General features: G+C 44.7%; 1 protein-coding gene across 1 annotated transcript in view; it reads right to left on the bottom strand.

The window, feature by feature from the left end:
- ADAMTS14 (ADAM metallopeptidase with thrombospondin type 1 motif 14) overlaps positions 1–18,453 on the bottom strand; it is a 372,712-nt gene that overhangs the window by 189,939 nt on the left and 164,320 nt on the right. Inside the window, exon 8 of the mRNA XM_030204905.1 lies at positions 5,128–5,147. Within this exon, the coding sequence (XP_030060765.1) occupies positions 5,128–5,147 (20 nt within the window). The remainder of the gene's footprint in view (positions 1–5,127; positions 5,148–18,453) is intronic.

Here is an 18,453-nt window from a genome sequence, read left to right as displayed (position 1 = left end):
GAGCACTTTTAGTGGGTACCGCAGTGCACTTAAGGCAGGCGGACCCAGGCCCATCCCCCCCCACCTGTAACACTTGTGCTGGTAAATGGGAGCCCTCCAAAACCCACTGTACCCACATGTAGTTGCCCCCTTCACCCCTAAGTACATTTGTGGGTAGTGGGTTTGGGGGGGGGGAGTTGGGGGGGCTCAGCACCCAAAGTAAGGGAGCTATGCATGTGGGAGGTTTTTCTGAAGTCCACCGCACTGACCAGGTGCCCAGCTGGTGTCCTGGCATGTCAGGAGGGCCAGTGCACTATGAATGCTGGCTCCTCCCATGACCAAATGCCTTGCATTTCGCCGGGTTTGAGATGGCCGGCAGTTTTTTTTCATTATCACTGAAAAACAAAACCGGCGAACTCTGGCATTTGGCCGAGCTAAACCGTATTATCGAAAAAAAAGATGGCCGGCCATCTTTTTCGAAAATATGGTTCCGGCCAGCTGTTGCACCGCTGCCAAAATAGATCGCCGGCGACGTTTGATTATGCCCCTCTAAGCGATATTCTACAAACAGGCACTCAAACAGCATAGCACATATTTATAATGAAGGGGGGGGCATGGTCAGGCCATAGGCAGGGTAGATACTTAGGGGCCATTTTACTATGGTAGTGTTGGTATGTGGAATTGCCACGCACTGAGGCCACTTTTTACAGCAGCAGGGAAAAGGCATTTATTGTATTGGAGTCATTAATGGCCATGTGCTAATATCAAAATTAGCATCCGACCATTTACTGCCCGAGCCCTTACCATCACCTATCTAGTAGGTAGTAAGGGTTCATGTGCTAACCTGGAGGTAATGTGCCTACGCTGCCAAATTACCACCAGGAATGCCTATTCCCTGCCCCCCTGCGCTAGCACATGGCGAACTCAGAACTATCGCCAGGCACCTGGCCAAGCCTGGCAGTAATGCTGTTTTGCCATGCACTATCCATGTGGTAGCTCTACCGCCGCTTGGTAAAAAGGCTCCTAAGGCAGGCAACTTACAAAATACAGTAAGTTGCCCACTTGCATGCCATGTTCAGGAGCCCTCATTTACGCCTATGGCAGGTGTAAATGGCGGGGCAGGACATACAAATGTACGTGCTAGAATTTAATAAGGATTTTTGGGCTATGTTAGTTACCTGAAAGCTCAATTATATGCTGCTTGAATAAAAAATATTCTACAATCTGTTTTCAGTCTTCTGGTTATTAGTTTCATGGACTGCCCTCTTATATTTTTTAAAGCTGTCTTGCCATTAACTGACAAGGAGCATTTGTAAAGGTGGTTTGCTATTAGTTAATCCCTATGGTCTCCTGATTACTCTGTTTCCTGCCTACTTTACTATTGAGTAAAAAAAAAAAATTCTCAAGTGTTTGATGGAGCACTTATTACACAAAAACTTATATAATGAAAAGTGGCGTACCTACCTTATATGCCACCTGAGATGGGGCACAGCCCAACCCCCCGGACACTGCACGTATGCACCCCCAACCCAGGCTGAGCGCACCCCCACTTCCAAGCAGGGGGTGTGCGGAGCAGGCACATGGCTGTTGGCTATGCTGGTCTCCTGCCTGGAACAGAAAGTTGACCTCAGAGGGAGCAGGGATCCAGCAAAGCCGACAGCCGTGCACCTGTTCCATGCACTCCCCTGCTGCTGGCACCTAGGGCGGACCACCCTGCCCCGCCCTAGGAATGCTAGATATAATGAATACCATTATAACCACGTGTAAATTTCTGTATCAAAGAAGGAAACCAGTCATGAAATGTTCACACATCTTGTTTTCAGTTTGTTGTCCCTCTTCCCTTATAAAAGTCTGTTCACAAGCACTATGTGGTCCACATGTTAAATGCAGTGCTGCATGTACCTTTGCTGAGGCGCATTCTGTCCCATCCAGTGGAGGACCCTTTTTGGTTTTGCAAAAGTATGGGTTATCTGGGTGGCTGCACCATAGTTGCTTGCAAGGGTCAAAGGTCCTGAACTGCAGAACAAAGAATGGTTTTGTCATTTCAGTAGTAGAAATTGTTACTGGCACTCTCCTTCCTCCCCATTCACTGAGAGAATGTACTGCTTTGTGAATAAACATGTCTAATTGTAGATTTCATGCAGATGTACCCATGCATATATGATAGAGAAATTCATAGATCAGAAGTGATAGTGGTACTGGGGAAGATATAGGAATGTACAGAGATAAATGGAAAACAATACATTATCAGGTTAAGAATTCACAGTTCTATTAATAAGCAGGAGATTATGGGGCTCATTTTCAAAAACAAAAAACAAACAAAAAGAAAAGTCCAGAAAACATGATAAGGTTGCAGTTGCAGATGGGTGTTTTCTCTCAATAATGTCCAAATTACAATTTTCGACATGCTGATTTTAGATGTTTTCTCCACAGTTCATCCAAATTTCAAGAGGGTTGTGTTGGGGCATGTTTTGGGTGAGACATGGGGGACACTACAAGAGCATATGTTTTTTCTGCAATAACCAAATAAAATGAAAATATCTAGGTCCAAATTAAGACATTTTGGGCTAGACCTGTTTCAGTCAAAACTAAGTGATCAAAAGGTGCCCTAAATGACCATTGGAGGGAAGTAGGCGAACTCTTCCTTACTCCCCCAATGGTTCAGAGACGCCTTCCCGCCCCCCCCCCTAATTTGTTACCGTGAAGTACATATCAGCTCTATGACAGCTTCAGATAAAATGGCCATTCTATTAGAGCAGCAGGCAGGTCCCAGGAGTAGCTAGTAGTCGATGCAGTGAACTGTAGCGAAGGGGACTCAGGCCCATATCTCACTCTAACTAAATACCTACTGTAACTACATATAGGTGACACCTGCAAATTTGAGAGCTATTCTAGAGGTGTAAGTTGGGTACAGTAGGTATTTTTCTGACTCCTTGAGATCTCACAACATGCAACATAGGTGGTTTATACTGAGATGGGTACCTTCTTATGGTGAAGTCCCTGAGTGCCCCCTAGGCTTGCTCCCACTGCTCTGCTAGGATGTCTGGTAGCCAATCTACTAAGAATGATGCCGCCAAGACATCCCAATGCTGTCTTTTGGACGTTTTTCTCTTGGTAAGGGGGAGGGGTGATGGGGAGGGGAGTGACGGGGTGTGCGACGGGGGAGGGGGAAATGTAGACAGGGGGTCCGGAGGGGCGAGGGCGTTGGAAGGGGTGGGGCGGATGATAAGTGCAAGGGGGTGGTGTGGGGTGTGAAAGGAGTGGGGCATAAATGTGTCCTCCTTTGGTGGGGACAATAATATGGTAACCCTACCTCTACTCCCTCTCACTGTTCCTGTGTCTGTTTTTTCAGTGTGATTTCACTTTTGTTTCACTGAGTACAATTGCAGAGCTGCCAACGTTCCCCATTCCAGGAGGGAGACCTTTTGCCCCCGCCCACTTGTCCTGGATTTCTGTCAACCTTCATCCTGGTGCATTATGGGACCTGCAGCACTGATTTCAATGGATAGAATCATGGACTTCAATACTACACTGCTTTGGGATGCAAGTTTAAAATCAGGACTGGCCAATAATCTCCCTCCTGGAATGGGTACTTGGCAGCTGTGGTACATATCTGTATGTGGGAAGCTTTCAAATAAATAAAAAAGCTGTCAAATAAATTTAAAAAAAATCGTTTATCCTCCACCTTTTAAGGTACTGCCTATCCAACTACAATAGCTTTAGACTTTTTACAGATGCACCATATAGGCAGTCATAAGCGCTTGTTATTGTTTTTATGTAGAAATATCTTTATTGTCATAAGCAAAAATAAAGCCATATAGCATAGAACTGAAATCTACAATACAGCATTGCAAATAACAAAGCAAGGACTTGAGCAATGTCAAAAACATTTTGACTATAATCCTACCCCCTTTCACAGACCCCTCTCCAAGCCCCCCCCCCCAAACTCCTTTTACACCTCCCCTGATCCCCTCCTAAAAGAAAGAATGCAAAACAATATAAACCTCACAAGTTTGCTAATTTTTTCAGTAGCATTAGCTATTGTTTTGGACTAATCAATATGGTGGCAAGCTGCACCTACTGGCTTCAGCCCAGATAATGGACCAGATAGGCTCATGTCATTTCCAGTCATCACATCTCCTTGTCCTATGTGGATCCAACCTCTAAGAGTACTACCCCACCCTGGGGTCCACTGTGTACTAATCAAGGCCAAGGAGGGAGGGTCTTACAGTTCCCAAGCTGGGGAGCATAACTTCCTACCAGGAATAGCTGAGTGTGGAAGGTGCAGCTGTTCTTGCCTGAGCCAGCTCTGCCTGAACTTGAGACCAGAGACTGAGGGACAAAACTGAGGGACCTGAACAGCCTCCTGAGTTATGTACAACCCTATGTATGAACTTATGAGAAATAATAAAAGAAAAAGTACAGCAATGACTTATATTCAAGGCACAAATACTTACTGCAGTCTAGGGAGCTCTGGAGAATACTTGCAAATACACCTATTACAAACCAAAAGGACCCCTTTTATCACCCAGCGGTAGAGCTAACCGCTGGGTTTCGCATGGCAAATCGGCCCTACCACCAGGCTCGCCCAGGAGCCTGGCAGTAGTTACGGGTTTGCCGAGCACCATTTCCGGGTAGCGGGTGTGCCCAGCAGTAATCAGTCAGTGCTGCATGCTGCCCGATTACTGCCGGGTTACTGCCGGAGCCCTCACAGCCTCCTAAATAGAAGGCAGCAAGGGTTCCAGCAGTAGTACATAACCGTGTGGCAATTTTTTTAATTACTTCACAGTTATTTATTGCCTCCTTAAGAAAAACACTTTATTGTGCGGCGTGTGGCCTTGGCACACAGCAATCCCATGTACCGACACCAGAATGGCCACATTTTATCACTGCTTGGTATAAAGGCCCCAAAATGTAACAAAATCCTAATTTTGCTGTAGTCTTTTTTCAGTTCAAACAAGCCTTTTTCTTGTATATTTCCCTTCATTTCAAAACAAACATATACCCTCAGTATCTCAGACTCACTAAACTACAGTGCAGATGCCCTTCAGTTCTTCTTAAGAGAGGCTGTCTGCCACCTTGTCAGAGATCGATACTGCCTGCAGTTCTACTTCATCTTCATGTATTTGCTTGTGGATATCCACCAACTGGTTATGGAAATTCCCTAGCTGTTTAATAACCTGCACTGCAACAATAATAAGAGCATTGCTACAGCCCTGCAGGGTGCTTGATATCCTCAAACCATCCCACTTACATTTCTAGCAATCAGGAGGTCATACTCACAGCGGTACACATTTTTGTAGCCCACCCCAAAATCAAAGCGGCACTGCTCATCCATGGGGTAGTTGACTTCCAGGCAGCTCAGGCAATTTGGGCCACTTGTGTCAAAAGGATCATCCAGAAGACAGTCATAGGAACTGCAGCAACACAGGACAGCAAACAAGCAGGTTCAGAAGGTAGCAGCCACTTCTTCATAAATTCATAATTTTACTCTGTGAAAACCTTGCACTACCAGGTTAACACATTACAGGCAATGCAAAATGGAATAATCATAGTGATACGGAGGGTATACGATCTAACAAGGAAGTGAGATAAAGGGCTAGATTCTGTCAATGGCACCCTAAGATAGGAACCGAAATTCTGTGCTTTAAGGGGTCTTTTTACAAAGCTGCGGTAAAGGGGGCCTGTGCTAGCATCAACATGTGTTTTTGACGCATGCCGAGGCCTTATTTACCACAGAGGGTAAAAGGCTGGCCATTTTTGAGGAAAAGAAATGGCTGTACACCCCTGTAAAAATTCCTGGCTACGCCACTGATAGTGACTGATCTGGTTCAGGGGTGCCCTGATCATTAAGCCACCTGAGGCGGGGGCCTCAGATGGCACTCTTCAGGCATGGCATCTCAGGGGTGGCTTTGCGGCGTTTTACCTTGTCATGGTGATGTTTCAAACCCAGCAGTGGAAGTGATTTCCATTTGCTGCCCTGCCACCATTGGAACCCGCCTCTTCCTTTACTGCAGCCACCTGAAGTAACTTCCTATTTTGCTTAGGCAGTTGCAGTAAAGGGAAGAGGCGGGTGCCAGCGGTGGCAGGGCAGTGTATGGGAACCGCTGCTGCTGCTGCTGGGTTTTGAACGTCACCATGATGAGGTACAACACTTCAGAGAGAGGGGCCGCATCTCGGCCCGGGAGGACGGCATGTTAGCTCTGCCTCAGGCGGCATCTTGCCTTGGGCCAGCCATGATCTGGTTCTTCTATATTCACATCCTTACATACTGTTACATATATGTGCAGGATACCTTCATAACGGCACATACAAAATCCATACTTATGTGCACTCCCATACATCCAATGCACGTATGGGGGCAATTTAATAATAAGATGCCAATGTGAGAAGTCCATAAAGGACTATTTTAAGCTTATTTTATAAAGGCAACACCAGAACCTGCCCCAGCAGCACACCAGTGCCACACGTAACTTTTACCTGCTGTAAAAAAGATATAAATATGCATGTCCATTGCACACCAGTGCCCCCACGTAACTTTTTACCTGCTCTAAAAAAGATATAAATATGCATGTACATTGCAGCTCTACCCCCACTCCACAAAAACTGCACCTCTGGGAACATCAATACACAGACTGTAAAAAGGCAGATGCAATCTGTGTGCATATTTTTATACACAAATGCAATCGTGCAACATTATAAAGGCCCTTTTCTGGTGTAAACAGTCTTTCTTGTTTCTGGAATGCTGTGCAGTATGCTCAAAATATCATATTGTATTATTTGACACAGCACTCCCAATTTCAAATACTTTTAGAGCACTGTATTGTGTTCTATGGACTTCTGATGAAGGTGGTAAAGCCGAAACACGATTCAAGTCGAGTCCTGTTTACAAGGTTTCTACAATAAAGAGCTGTTTAATTTTGGACCCATTGCTTGTCTGCCTAGTGTTTCCAACAGTATATTGCTACCGGTTTGTGACCTGTGGGATCCTTTTTGGTTTTCTCTTTTTGTGCTTTGTAAAACAGGCTTTATAGGCAGAAGAAGCTTATAAAATTGCCTCCACCTTGTATAAAACCAATTTCTATACACAGGCAAAATAGGTTATATTACAGAAATACTGAATATGATACAGTACTAATTTCTGTAAAAATTAATGATCACCCTAGAACATGAAGACATGACCAACAGGGGTTTACAATGCAAGAAGATAAAAAATGAATGTTTTATTGTTCTTTTCACTTCTTACATTTGTTCCAAAGTTCCCAAGTTCAACACTTTATAGGGCTTTATTTCTCCAATCACAGGTACTCTCGGCTGCTCTACAAATGTGCAAGATGTGAATTTTTTTGTGTTCAGAATTACTGCATTCCTTATTTTCACTTTATCATTTTGTCACTCACTATTAAAATTCACAGCAGAATACCACAGCATAAAAAGAATGAAGCCACCAAACGGCAAAGACAAAAAATGTTACTTATCTCCTTAACCAGTCTGTATAAAAATGTTTTTCTGATGCCATTCTTTGTCCCTCTATCACCTGACTGTGCACCGGTTTTGACAGTACTGTGTCAAGGACTTAAGCTGAACAGTGACAAACTTTTGAAGCTACAATAGCACGAGACTACCACTAGGGGTGCCATTTTGGATACAGCACCGGATAGGGCAGGAGCAACTGGGGATCGCTCCTGCCTGATCACCACTGGACCACCATGGAATCCATTTAATAGGTCCTGTCAGGAGGTGGGGGACTCTTTGGGGTGGTGGAGGGCTTGGGAATCAATCGAGGGGGTGGGGATGTGCTCCAGGAGGGTGGGGGAATTTAATCAGGGGGGAGATGTGCTCAGGGAGGGGGGAAAGCTCTGAAAGCTCTCAGTCTCCAGCCTGGAAACTATACGGCCTAATGCTCCCAGGCAGTAAAATAACCCTCATGATTCCCTACACTCTCACCACTTTATGATCAATCACTGACCACGGCCTTGTTCGGCCAGTTCCAGCCCAAGCTAAATGGGAATCCACTCATAAGTCAGCTTTTTTCTACCTAGCCCTTCCCTGTGGAAGGTACGTGGAAGTCCTTACCACAATCACAATTGGGTAGTATATATTTATTGAAGGAGACCTTTCCATGATGCAACCTTGAGTGAAAATATCTCCGGTTGAGTTTGAATTACTCTTTGGTTCCTATGAAATGGACTATTGAAAGTTGCTTTGCGATAGTTAAGTAGAATTAATCCTATGAAAATAAATATTGAAATTCAGTTTACTGATATTGATGATATTGAAACTTATTGAAGAATATTGATAAGTATTGATAAGTATTGGAGAAATGTTGTTAGAAATTTTTTTTTTAATTTTCATAGTTTGACCTGATGAAAACTGATAGTGTTCACCTTTTTTGAGGAGTCAGAACTGTTTGACAAATACCTCTGAAAGTCCACCTCTGAAGGTCCATATTGAAAATTTGGTTTATCTGGATAGCTAGGTATAAGTTGCTGACCTTCATAAATATATATAAAATAGGCACATTTTGTTTCTTCGACACATTCGCTTTCTTATGAAATCAGCCATGTGATGGGGAGGCACTTCTCTTACCTGCTCTTCCTGTTACCAGTGATACTTCCCATTTATTCAAAACCCTCTGAACCACCCAGTGCACTGTAGAGATCTATGGAACACCACTGCAGGCCAAACAACTGATATGAGTTGACTGCATGGGCAGGAGAGACACCATGGAGAGCAAGAGTGGATTAGAGAAGCCCTGGACCCACTGTGCTGCCATCTCTACTCTCCTGCTGTCAGTTAAGATTTGGTTACCCTGGGGTAGGAGTGTAAATACAAAACTGGCTCCTGGACAGCAGAGGAACTCACTATGCCACTGGTGCTAAGGCTCACAGGAAGAGTTTTCTGGCATCCAGGACATGGACTGCATTAGGGAATAGGAGTATTTCACTGGAGGATTCAGAGGTGGATTAGTGGTGATAAGGGTGAAAGATAAGCTATTCCCATATTCCTTGATTTCATTGAAGAGTTATCTAAAATGTCTAAAATAGTAGATTTATTAGCTGAAAGAACAAAGGACTTTTAGAACGGTGGCACTGCTACAGATCTGCTGCCTAACAGAGATTGCTATAGGTTCTCATCTGTGCTGAGTTTCTTGAGAAGTATCTCAAGTGTTCTATTGAAAAAAAGAGTCTGCATCAATTTATATCAAGGGTTCTTGCCTTAGTCTTGAGACACATCAAGATAGGTTTTTAAGATATGTACAATAAATATGCACAAGATATATTTGCATGCAATGGTGCAGTATATGCAGACTTACCTCATATATATTCATTGTAGGTATCCTGAAAACCTGACTGGCTTGCAGTATCCTGAGGACCAGCTGAGAACCCCTGAGCTATATTGATACCAATACATGGAAGACACAGGGTACTCCCTCTCCAAGCAGTGCCTTTGCTAGGAAGTGGCTAGTGAAGAAAATCTCTGTGTGTGCATATTTCCAATGATTACTATTGTGAATCATACAGACAATTGCTGTCTGTATGGACTGCACCAGACTTACATGTAGCTTTCACTCAAATATCTGCATCGAAGTACTCTAGTACAGTGTTTAATGCCAGAACTTCATCCAGAGTGATTGTGTGGCTTTTGCGATTTCACTGGGAGATGGTCAGTAGATTTCCGCAAGCTTAGAGAATCTTGAAAGACTATTTCCCCCTACTGCCAGAAAGACCCAGACACATGGCTTGTCAGATGATCCCTAAGTTCCAAGATGATGGAGTATAGATTGGATTTGTACACTGTATTTTCAGAAATGTTGAGGCCCTTTTTCTAAAGGGTTGACACATGGCAATAGGCTTGCCAAAGGCCAATCCAGGAACTACTGCCGGGCTACCGCAGGAGCCCGGCGGTAGTTCCCACCCCCAGCAAATGCCATTTCTGGCACTATTTTGTAGAGCTAGAGCTTACTTGGCAGTAATTGGGCAGTGCCGCGCGCTGCCTGGTTATCGCTGGGTTAGCACAGTGGTTCACTTACCGCACATCCATTTCTTTTTTTTTTTAAACCCAGCCTTTTACCCACTGCGGTAAAAGGGGGCCTCAGCATGTGTCAAAAACACGCACTGACAATAGTGCAGGCCCCCCTTTTACTGCAGCTTAGTAAAAGGGCTCCTATCTGCATAAGCATGGAACAATAGTGTGCATATACACTTATAGGGCCCAATATTCGAAAAAAGCTCAGTTCCTAAGTATATGCTCCTAAGCTAGGCTCCTAAATTTGTGCCCTATTTTCAGCTAAACTTAGCATAAGTCTTCAGCAGAAAATTCATCTTAAAGTAGGATCTTAAAAGAGAGGCTCTTATCTAATTAAGTCTCGCTGAACGGGCCCCAGATACTGCTGCTGAATATCCCCTCTAACTGCTAAAGTTGAAACCAGCTATTATCGTTTATTCATTTTACTATACCGTCTCAAATTGTAGTTACAAAACAAAACGGTTACATATTAATATAAAAGTAGTAATAAAAACATAAAAGAACTCCATCAAATTGATAGGAAAGCAAACTAAAACAGCCATTCTTAAAAGATAAAACACCATTTTGCTAAACAGCCATTCATAACAAATACATGGCTAACATAAATTTTTACTGCATAATCAATTCTACCTAGTGTTGCCGTTTTATCACAGATTATTTTCGACCGTCTCCTGGAATAAATACGTTTTCAAAAATTTTCGAAATTGAATGTAGGACTCTTCCAATCTAAGATGTTTTGGGAGACAATTCCAGAGAGAGGGGGCCAAGAAAAAAAAAATGCTGAATTTCTATTAGACTCCTATCTAGCCTTCTGTGGTGATGGGATAATCAATCTGTTATCTGTAAGTGAACGAAGAGTTCGCCTGGGCGAATATGGCAGGATAAGATTTGATAGATACGATGGAATTAGTGAATATAGTGCTTTGTGAATCAATGTAAAGATTTTAAATTTTATTCTGGATTCAACTGGAAGCCAGTGAAGTTGATATAAAAGTGGCATCATTCTGTCGTATTTTGAGGCCCTGCAGATGACACGAGCTGCAGTGTTCTGTATCATCTGTAAATGTTTTATATTATCTTTGTAAGTCCTGCATAAACACTATTACAATAGTCCAGGCGTGTTGTGATATATGCATGTGTTAGTGTACATAATGAAGCTTTGTCAATTGAGTTTCTAATTGAGCGTAGTTTTCGGAGATGTGTGGCTTATCCGGGGCAGAGCTGGGGCACAGTCAGCACTTGGCTTGAATATTCAGATAAGCTAACCAGGCATAAATAGCAGTCCTATTTTTGTCTAGTTTAACTTATCCAGTTAAGGGCTGAAAACTGGCACTTATCTGGTTAAGTGCCGGCTGGTCACACATACTCAGATATTTAATACTAACTACCACTAGCTACTGCCCCCTACATATATAGTCTTGCCATTCATTTGCCTAGATTTATGAGCCTAGTGCTGAAAATTAGTGCTAAGCTCCTAACTTGTCCTAAACACGCCTGTTGCCTCCCACTTTTTATGCTCCTAATTTAGGAGTTTAGGGCTAGATTCTATATATGGTGACTGAAAATTCCACATGGAAAAAAATATATGCCTAGGCGTATTCTGTAAAGTACTCCTAAATTTTATAGAATAGGCTTAAATATCCATGCAGTAGGCGCAGAATGGGTGTATTCTATAACAACGTGCATAGATTTTAGAAATGCCAATGTCCCACCCATGGCCACGCCCCTTTTCAACTACATGACTTACAATTTATGCATACCACATTACAGAATACGCTTAGCGAGTTGTGTGCGTAAATCTTAATGCCAATTAGTGCTAATTGCTTTTTAACATCCAATTAACAGTGCTGATTAGCTAACCAATTACTTTACGTGCATTGTTATAGAATGAGCTTCGATGTCCACACAGAAATTAAGGTGCCATATATAGAATCTCGGGGTTAGTGACATTTTAAGTATAATTTTAGGCACTGTGCCCTAGTACATTTTCAGATGCCAATTTAGGAACTTACCCCTTCATTGTATAACTTGGTGCCTAAATTAAGTGCCAACTGCACATGTTGGTATAGAATAATAGCACTCATACATGTCAGAGGTGCCAATAAGCGGCCGTTACACATGTTGTAGCGCTATAAAAATGCTAAATAGTAGTAGTAGTAGTAGTAAATGCTAGGCACTATTCTATAACATATAAACCAGTCACTTAGCGCACAACTGTGAGGGAGTATATACAGGAGTGAAGCATGAGCAGGCCACATGCATGTTGCAAAGCGACACAAATAAGAACATAAGAATAGCCATATTGGGTCAGACCAGTGTTTGCATCTAGCCCAGTATCCTGTTTCCAAAAGTGGCCAATCCAGGTCACAAGTACATGACAGAATCCCACATAGTAGCAACATTCCCTGCTACTGATCCCAGGGCAAGTAGTGGCTTCCCCATGTCTATCTCAACAGCAGACTATAGACTTTTCCTCCAGGAACTTGTCCAAACCTTTTTTAAACGCAGATACGCTAACCACTGATACCACATCCTCCGACAATGAGTTCCAGAGCTTAACTATTCTTTGAGTGAAAAAATATTTCCTCCTATTTGTTTTAAAAGTATTTCCATGTAACTTCATTGAGCGCCCCTGGTCATTGAACTTTTTGAAAGAGTGAAAAAATCGATTCACTTCTACCCGTCCTACACCACGTCAGAATGTTGTATACCTCCCCTCAGCTGTCTCTTTTCCAAGCTGAAGAGCCCTAACCTCTTTAGCCTTTCTTCACATCGAGAAGAGTTACATCCCATTTGTCATTTTGGTCGCTCTTCTTTGAACCTTTTTTAATTCCAATATATCTTTTTGAGATATGGTGATCGAACTGAACAAAATACTCAAGGTGAGGTCGTACCATGGAGTGATTCAGAGGCATTATAGCAGGGGCGTAGCCACGGGTGGGCCTGGATGGGCCTAGGCCCACCCAGTTTGGGTTCAGGCCCACCCAGCAGCGGAGCGGAGGGAGCAGGCAGCGCTGATCCTGCATCTGCCTCCTTCTCTCTGACGGCAGCGCTTCCCAGAAGCTGCCTACCACCGCCACGATCTACCTCCTCCCTCTGTCACTCTCAACAGCAGCAGTAGCGTCGCGATTCAAACACGCTGCCTCCTGCTTCTAACCCGGAAGCGTCTCCTCTGCTGAGGAGATGCTTCGGGTTAGAAGCAGGAGGTAGCGTGTTTGAATCGCTATCGCTGCTGTTGAGAGTGAGACAGAGGGAGGAGGTAGATCGTGGCGGTGGTAGGCAGCGTCTGGGAAGCGCTGCCGTCAGAAAGAGGGCGGGCAGGTGGAATGGGAGGAAAGGATGCATGGGGGTGAAGGAGAATCGGCTGGACACATGGATGGGAGGGAGAGAGGAGAGTCATGGGATGGATGGATGGAGGTGGGGGTCAGGGGAGAGAGGAGAATTGCTGGGGATGGATGGATGGAGGTGGGGAGGCAGGGGAGAGAGGGAGAATTGCTGGGGATGGATGGATGGAGGTGGGGCAGGGGAGAGAGGAGAATTGCTAGGGATGGATGGAGGTGGGGGCAGGGGAGAGAGGATAATTTCTGGGGATGGATGGATGGAGGTGGGGGCAGGGGAGAGAGGAGAATTGCTGGGAATGGATGGATGGAGGGAGGGGACAGGGGCAAGAACAGAATTGCTGGGATGGATGGATGGATAGGGGCAGGGGAGAGAAGAGAATTGCTGGGTATGGATGGATGGAGGGGAGAGGAGAGTTGCTGGACATGGGTGGATGGAGGGGAGGGAAGAGGAGAGAGGAAGGTTGCTGGACATGGTGGATGGAGGGGAGGGCAGGGGGCAGAGGAAGGTTGCTGGACATGGATGAATGGAGGGAAAGGGCAGGAGAGAGGAGGCTGCTGGATATGGATGGAGGAGAGGGAAGGGAGAGAGAAGAAATGCTGAACATGGATGGAGGGGGAGGGAAGCGTGAGGAAGGAGATGAGATGAGGGAAAAGGAAGAGAGGAGAAAATTGCACATGGATGAAGAAAATAGGCAGAAGCTGGATGCACGGACAGTCAAGTCTGCGGAGGACCCAGAGCAAGAAAAGAAGAAGAAAGGCAGAAAGTAAAGAAATAAATGGAAAGGAAGCCCTGGAAACGGAGTAAAGAGGACAGATAGCAGCAGAATCAGATACTGGGCAGTATGATCAGAAAAACAAAGTCACCAGACAGCAAAGGTAGAAAAAAATCATTTTATTTTCATTATAATGATTGGAACATGTCCACTTGAGAGTCAGGTGCTCAACATTAAAAGTTTATATTTATTTACTTATTTATGGCATTTTATCCCACATTAAACATGAATTAGATTGGAACCTGGGATCAGTTAATGTTTTTTTTCCTGGAGAGAGTAATGCATTGCCTCCTCCACCCCCCGGTTCTCTCCCCAGCTATAGCCAGCTCTGCAATTTTGAGGGGAGGTGCACAGGTGGACGCGGGGGGGGGGGGGGGGGGGGGGGGGGCGCAGAGGAGGGCCGGGGAGAGAGCCTGTTGTTAAACATTTACCAGCACACCACTGTCTAGTGCCCACCCATCCAACCTGTTGGCCCACCCAAAAATTGACTTCTGGCTACGCCACTGCATTATAGTATTCTCGATCTATTTACCATCCCTTTCCTAATAATTCCTAGCTTCCTCTTTGCTTTTTTATAGAATACTATCAGTTGCATACATTGCATGGTGCTCTTAGGAGTGCCAGCTTAATTCAGCCATTAACTTGTCGCAAGTGCACCTGTATTTTGGTGTGCCAACATGGCTTTGTGCTATTATTCTACAATGGCTTAGGTGTACCATGAAACCATAGGTGTTCTTCAATGCAAGGCCTGGGGGCCAATGGTGGTCCCTGGAGACCTCTGGGGCAGCTCCCATCATCATTATGGTTTCAGTTGTGTTTCTTTTGTTTTTTGCTGATACTCTGTCTCTTCTCCATAGCTCATGACCAAAAGGAAAAAGAGTTGTATGCTTAGAGTACAAGGCATTTCTCACTACTGTACGTGAAAAGATGCATTTGGAAATGCTCACCTCTGTAAGGATACCCCAGTGCAAAGTTTGAAGGGAGCTGGTTGGGTTGGATGGTGTTGACATGCATTGATCAGCTGTGTCATGGCCCTGTATGAAAGATACTTGGTGGCTCTGCTTCAGCTCATGTTGATCCAGAGCGGCCCTGACATAAAAGTTACTGAGACCACTGCATTATACAATTGGTACTAAGCGTGCCCTATTGTGGCACCTACATCTTGGTGCCAAGTTATAAAATTGCTCCCTTAACTCTCAAAAGAAGAATAAATCCTTTGAATATGGGGCCCATAGGTTTTTATTGTCTGCATGCAAACAATACACACACTCTTAAATGAGAATAAAATGTTTGGAGAATACTTACTGTATATATCGGTTGAGCTCCTGTTTGCTGCAGCGGGACCAATGATAGCGATGGAATGCAGCCTGCACTAGAGGTGCCATAATGCTGCCCATGCTGGTCTCATCAGCACAGCGGTTCCCTTGGCCATCGTGTTCCATACCTAGCCTGTTAAAAAAAATAAGTCCGAATTTTAAACTAAAGTGATTCCCTGACAGTCAAAACATTTACACATATGTACAGGTTATCAGCTGATTGCTGAAGAGAGTACCATTATATTCTCTACACTCCACATCTGGTTGTACTTATATTAATAGCTTCACCCAATCCTCCATCCTCCAAAGCCAGCACTGCACCAAGACCATTATTCTACTCAGAAGAAGCCAAGTGAAACAGACATGCAGCCTCCCCATTTGGGCCATTATTTATTTATTTATTTATTAACTACTATTCTTATGGAGATGGTTTGAAACATTCACTCATCTGTGCCCTAGTAAAGAATGGATTTTCAAGGGCTTCAAAAATGCTACAAGTTTCTTCCTGTCTCAGAACTATATGATAACAGGAAGAGAGTACAGTCTTCCTGCCAGCAGAAGGAGTGGGAATGAAAGAGCTGCATAACCCAGTCTTTGTCATACAAAGACCTCCTTTCTACCTTTCTCCCAGTTCATATGGTCTTTCATGTATCCTCTTTCCTCTCATTCTTCCATCTCTGCAGCTTCATACCACCTTCCTCTTCCCCTGTGGCAATGCCACTTCCTCCCCTCTTCTTAGCCTCTCAACTTCCTCTGGAGCAATGGAAGCCCAACCCTTCATAATAGTGGCATCTGCTTTGGCTCTGCTGGTACAAGGTGCTCGGACTTGCTAGTTTTTCAAAGTTGTATACCGTATTCTACCTACATTATTCACCAGCAAGTGGTAAGCAGCTTTGAAAAGCAGTAGTCATGAATTACTGCAATTGAACTATCAGAGTGATGGCCAGTGCAAGGGTATTAAACTCCCTAGCAGGCTTATTTTCGAAAGAGAAGGGCGCCCATCTTTCGACACAAATCGGGAGATGGGCATCCTTCCTCAGGGTCGCCCAAATCGGCATAATCGAAAGCCGATTTTGGGCGTCCTCAACTGCTTTCCGTCGTGGGGACGACCAAAGTTCACGGGGGCGTGTCGACACCATAGCAAGTCAGGACTGGGACGTGATTAAGAGATGGGCGTCCTCGGCCAATAATGAAAAAAAGAAGGGCGTCCCTGATGAGCACTTGGCCGACTTGGTCCATTTTTTCTTGCGACCAAGGCTCAAAAAGGTGCCCACAACTGACCAGAAGACCACTGGAGGGAATCGGGGATGACCTCCCCTTACTCCCCCAATGGTCACCAAACTCCTCCCACCCTAAAATAAAACTTACATTTTTTTTTTTGCCAGCCTCTAATGTCATACCCAGCTCCATGACAGCAGTATGCAGGTCCCTGGAGCAGTTTTAGTAGGTGCAGTGCACTCCAGCCAGGCGGACCCAGCCCATCCCCCACTACCTGTTACACTTGTGGTGGTAAATGTGAGCCCTCCAAAACCCACCTGAAACCCACTGTACCCACATGTAGGTGCCCCCCTTCACCATTAGGGCTATGGTAGTGGTGTACAGTTGTGGGGAGTGGTTTTGGGGGGGCTCAGCACCCAAGGTAAGGGAGCTATGCACCTGGGAGCAATTTGTAAAGTCCACTGCAGTGCCCCCTAGGGTGCCCAGTTGGTGTCCTAGCATGTCAAGGGGACCAGTGCACTACGAATTCTGGCTCCTCCCACGACCAAAGGGCTTGGATTTGGTCATTTATGAGATGGGCACCACCTATTTTGTAGACGGTATGCGCTTATGTGCTGATCCTGCACTAATCAGTTAGTGCACGGTAATGTAGATGTGGTAACTGATTAATGCAGAAACACCTACTCTCTGCCCCAGACATGCCCCTTCTGCGCTATTTTCTAGCACGTGGTTTGCTCATGCAAATCCAAAATTACCACAGGACGCCTGAGTGCGTCCCATGGTAAGCCATTTTAAGCTGCGTTAAGCGCATGGCAGTACTTACCGCAGCTTAGTAAAAGGGCCCCTGAGTGGTTGAGTGAGGAAGAAAAGAGGTTGTTGGGAGGAAGTGAGGGAGAGAGGTTGGGAGAGAGAGAAATTGGGAGAAGGGAAAAAGAAGTTGAAGCTGGGAAAGAAATCAGGCAGGTGATATTTTTCCCCCCCACTTAGTAAGCTTTGGGTATAGCTGTCAAGCACTGCTCATGGACACAGCAAAACATTGCTACAAACCGCACATCCCTATCACATTCAGCATATTTGATTGCTACAGCACCTTGAACAATTAGGGACCCTTTTACCAAACCGTGGTAAAAAGTGACCTAGACATCCTTACACAGGTCATTTCCGCGTGCTAAGGCCATTTTTACCGCTGAGGTAAATGGCTGATATTTCTATTTCTGTATTCATAGCCATGTGCTAATTTTCCCCAATAGAGTGTGACCATTAGTGTGTAAGCCCTTACTGCCACCCTTTATGTAGGCGATAAGGGCTCACACACTAAGCATGCGCTAATTTGATAGCACACAGCAATGTAGCTGCGCTAACTGATTGGTGTAGAACACACCCACTCTCCACCCCCAGACATGTCCCGCAGCACTAAAAAGTAAACGTTTTAGCACACGGGTAGTGCCGCATATCCAAAACTTACCATGGGACATCTCAGTGTGCCCCATAGTAAGCCATTTTTACTGAGTTATGCACACATTAGTGCTACCACAGCTTAGTAAAAGGGATCCGTGAAAGGGCATTTTCAATATGACATCCAAACTGTAGACATTTTGGTAAAAACATCTAATTTTCTCATCCTGAACATAGCAATTTTTCGAACAGGATGTTTGTGTGCTTAGTACATATTTCTTTAGGTACTATTTAAAAAAAATCCTAGAGAAAAATGCACAAAAAGAAGCCGTAGGGATGGCTGTGTGGCACCATTCCTTGTAATCTGGCCATACCGACATCCCAGCAGAGCAGAGGGGCAGC

The sequence above is a fragment of the Microcaecilia unicolor genome, chromosome 5 (assembly GCF_901765095.1).
Source record: "Microcaecilia unicolor chromosome 5, aMicUni1.1, whole genome shotgun sequence".
NCBI lineage: Eukaryota > Metazoa > Chordata > Amphibia > Gymnophiona > Siphonopidae > Microcaecilia > Microcaecilia unicolor.
Note: the sequence above shows the minus strand (reverse complement) of the source record. Positions and strands in the feature narration are given on the sequence as shown.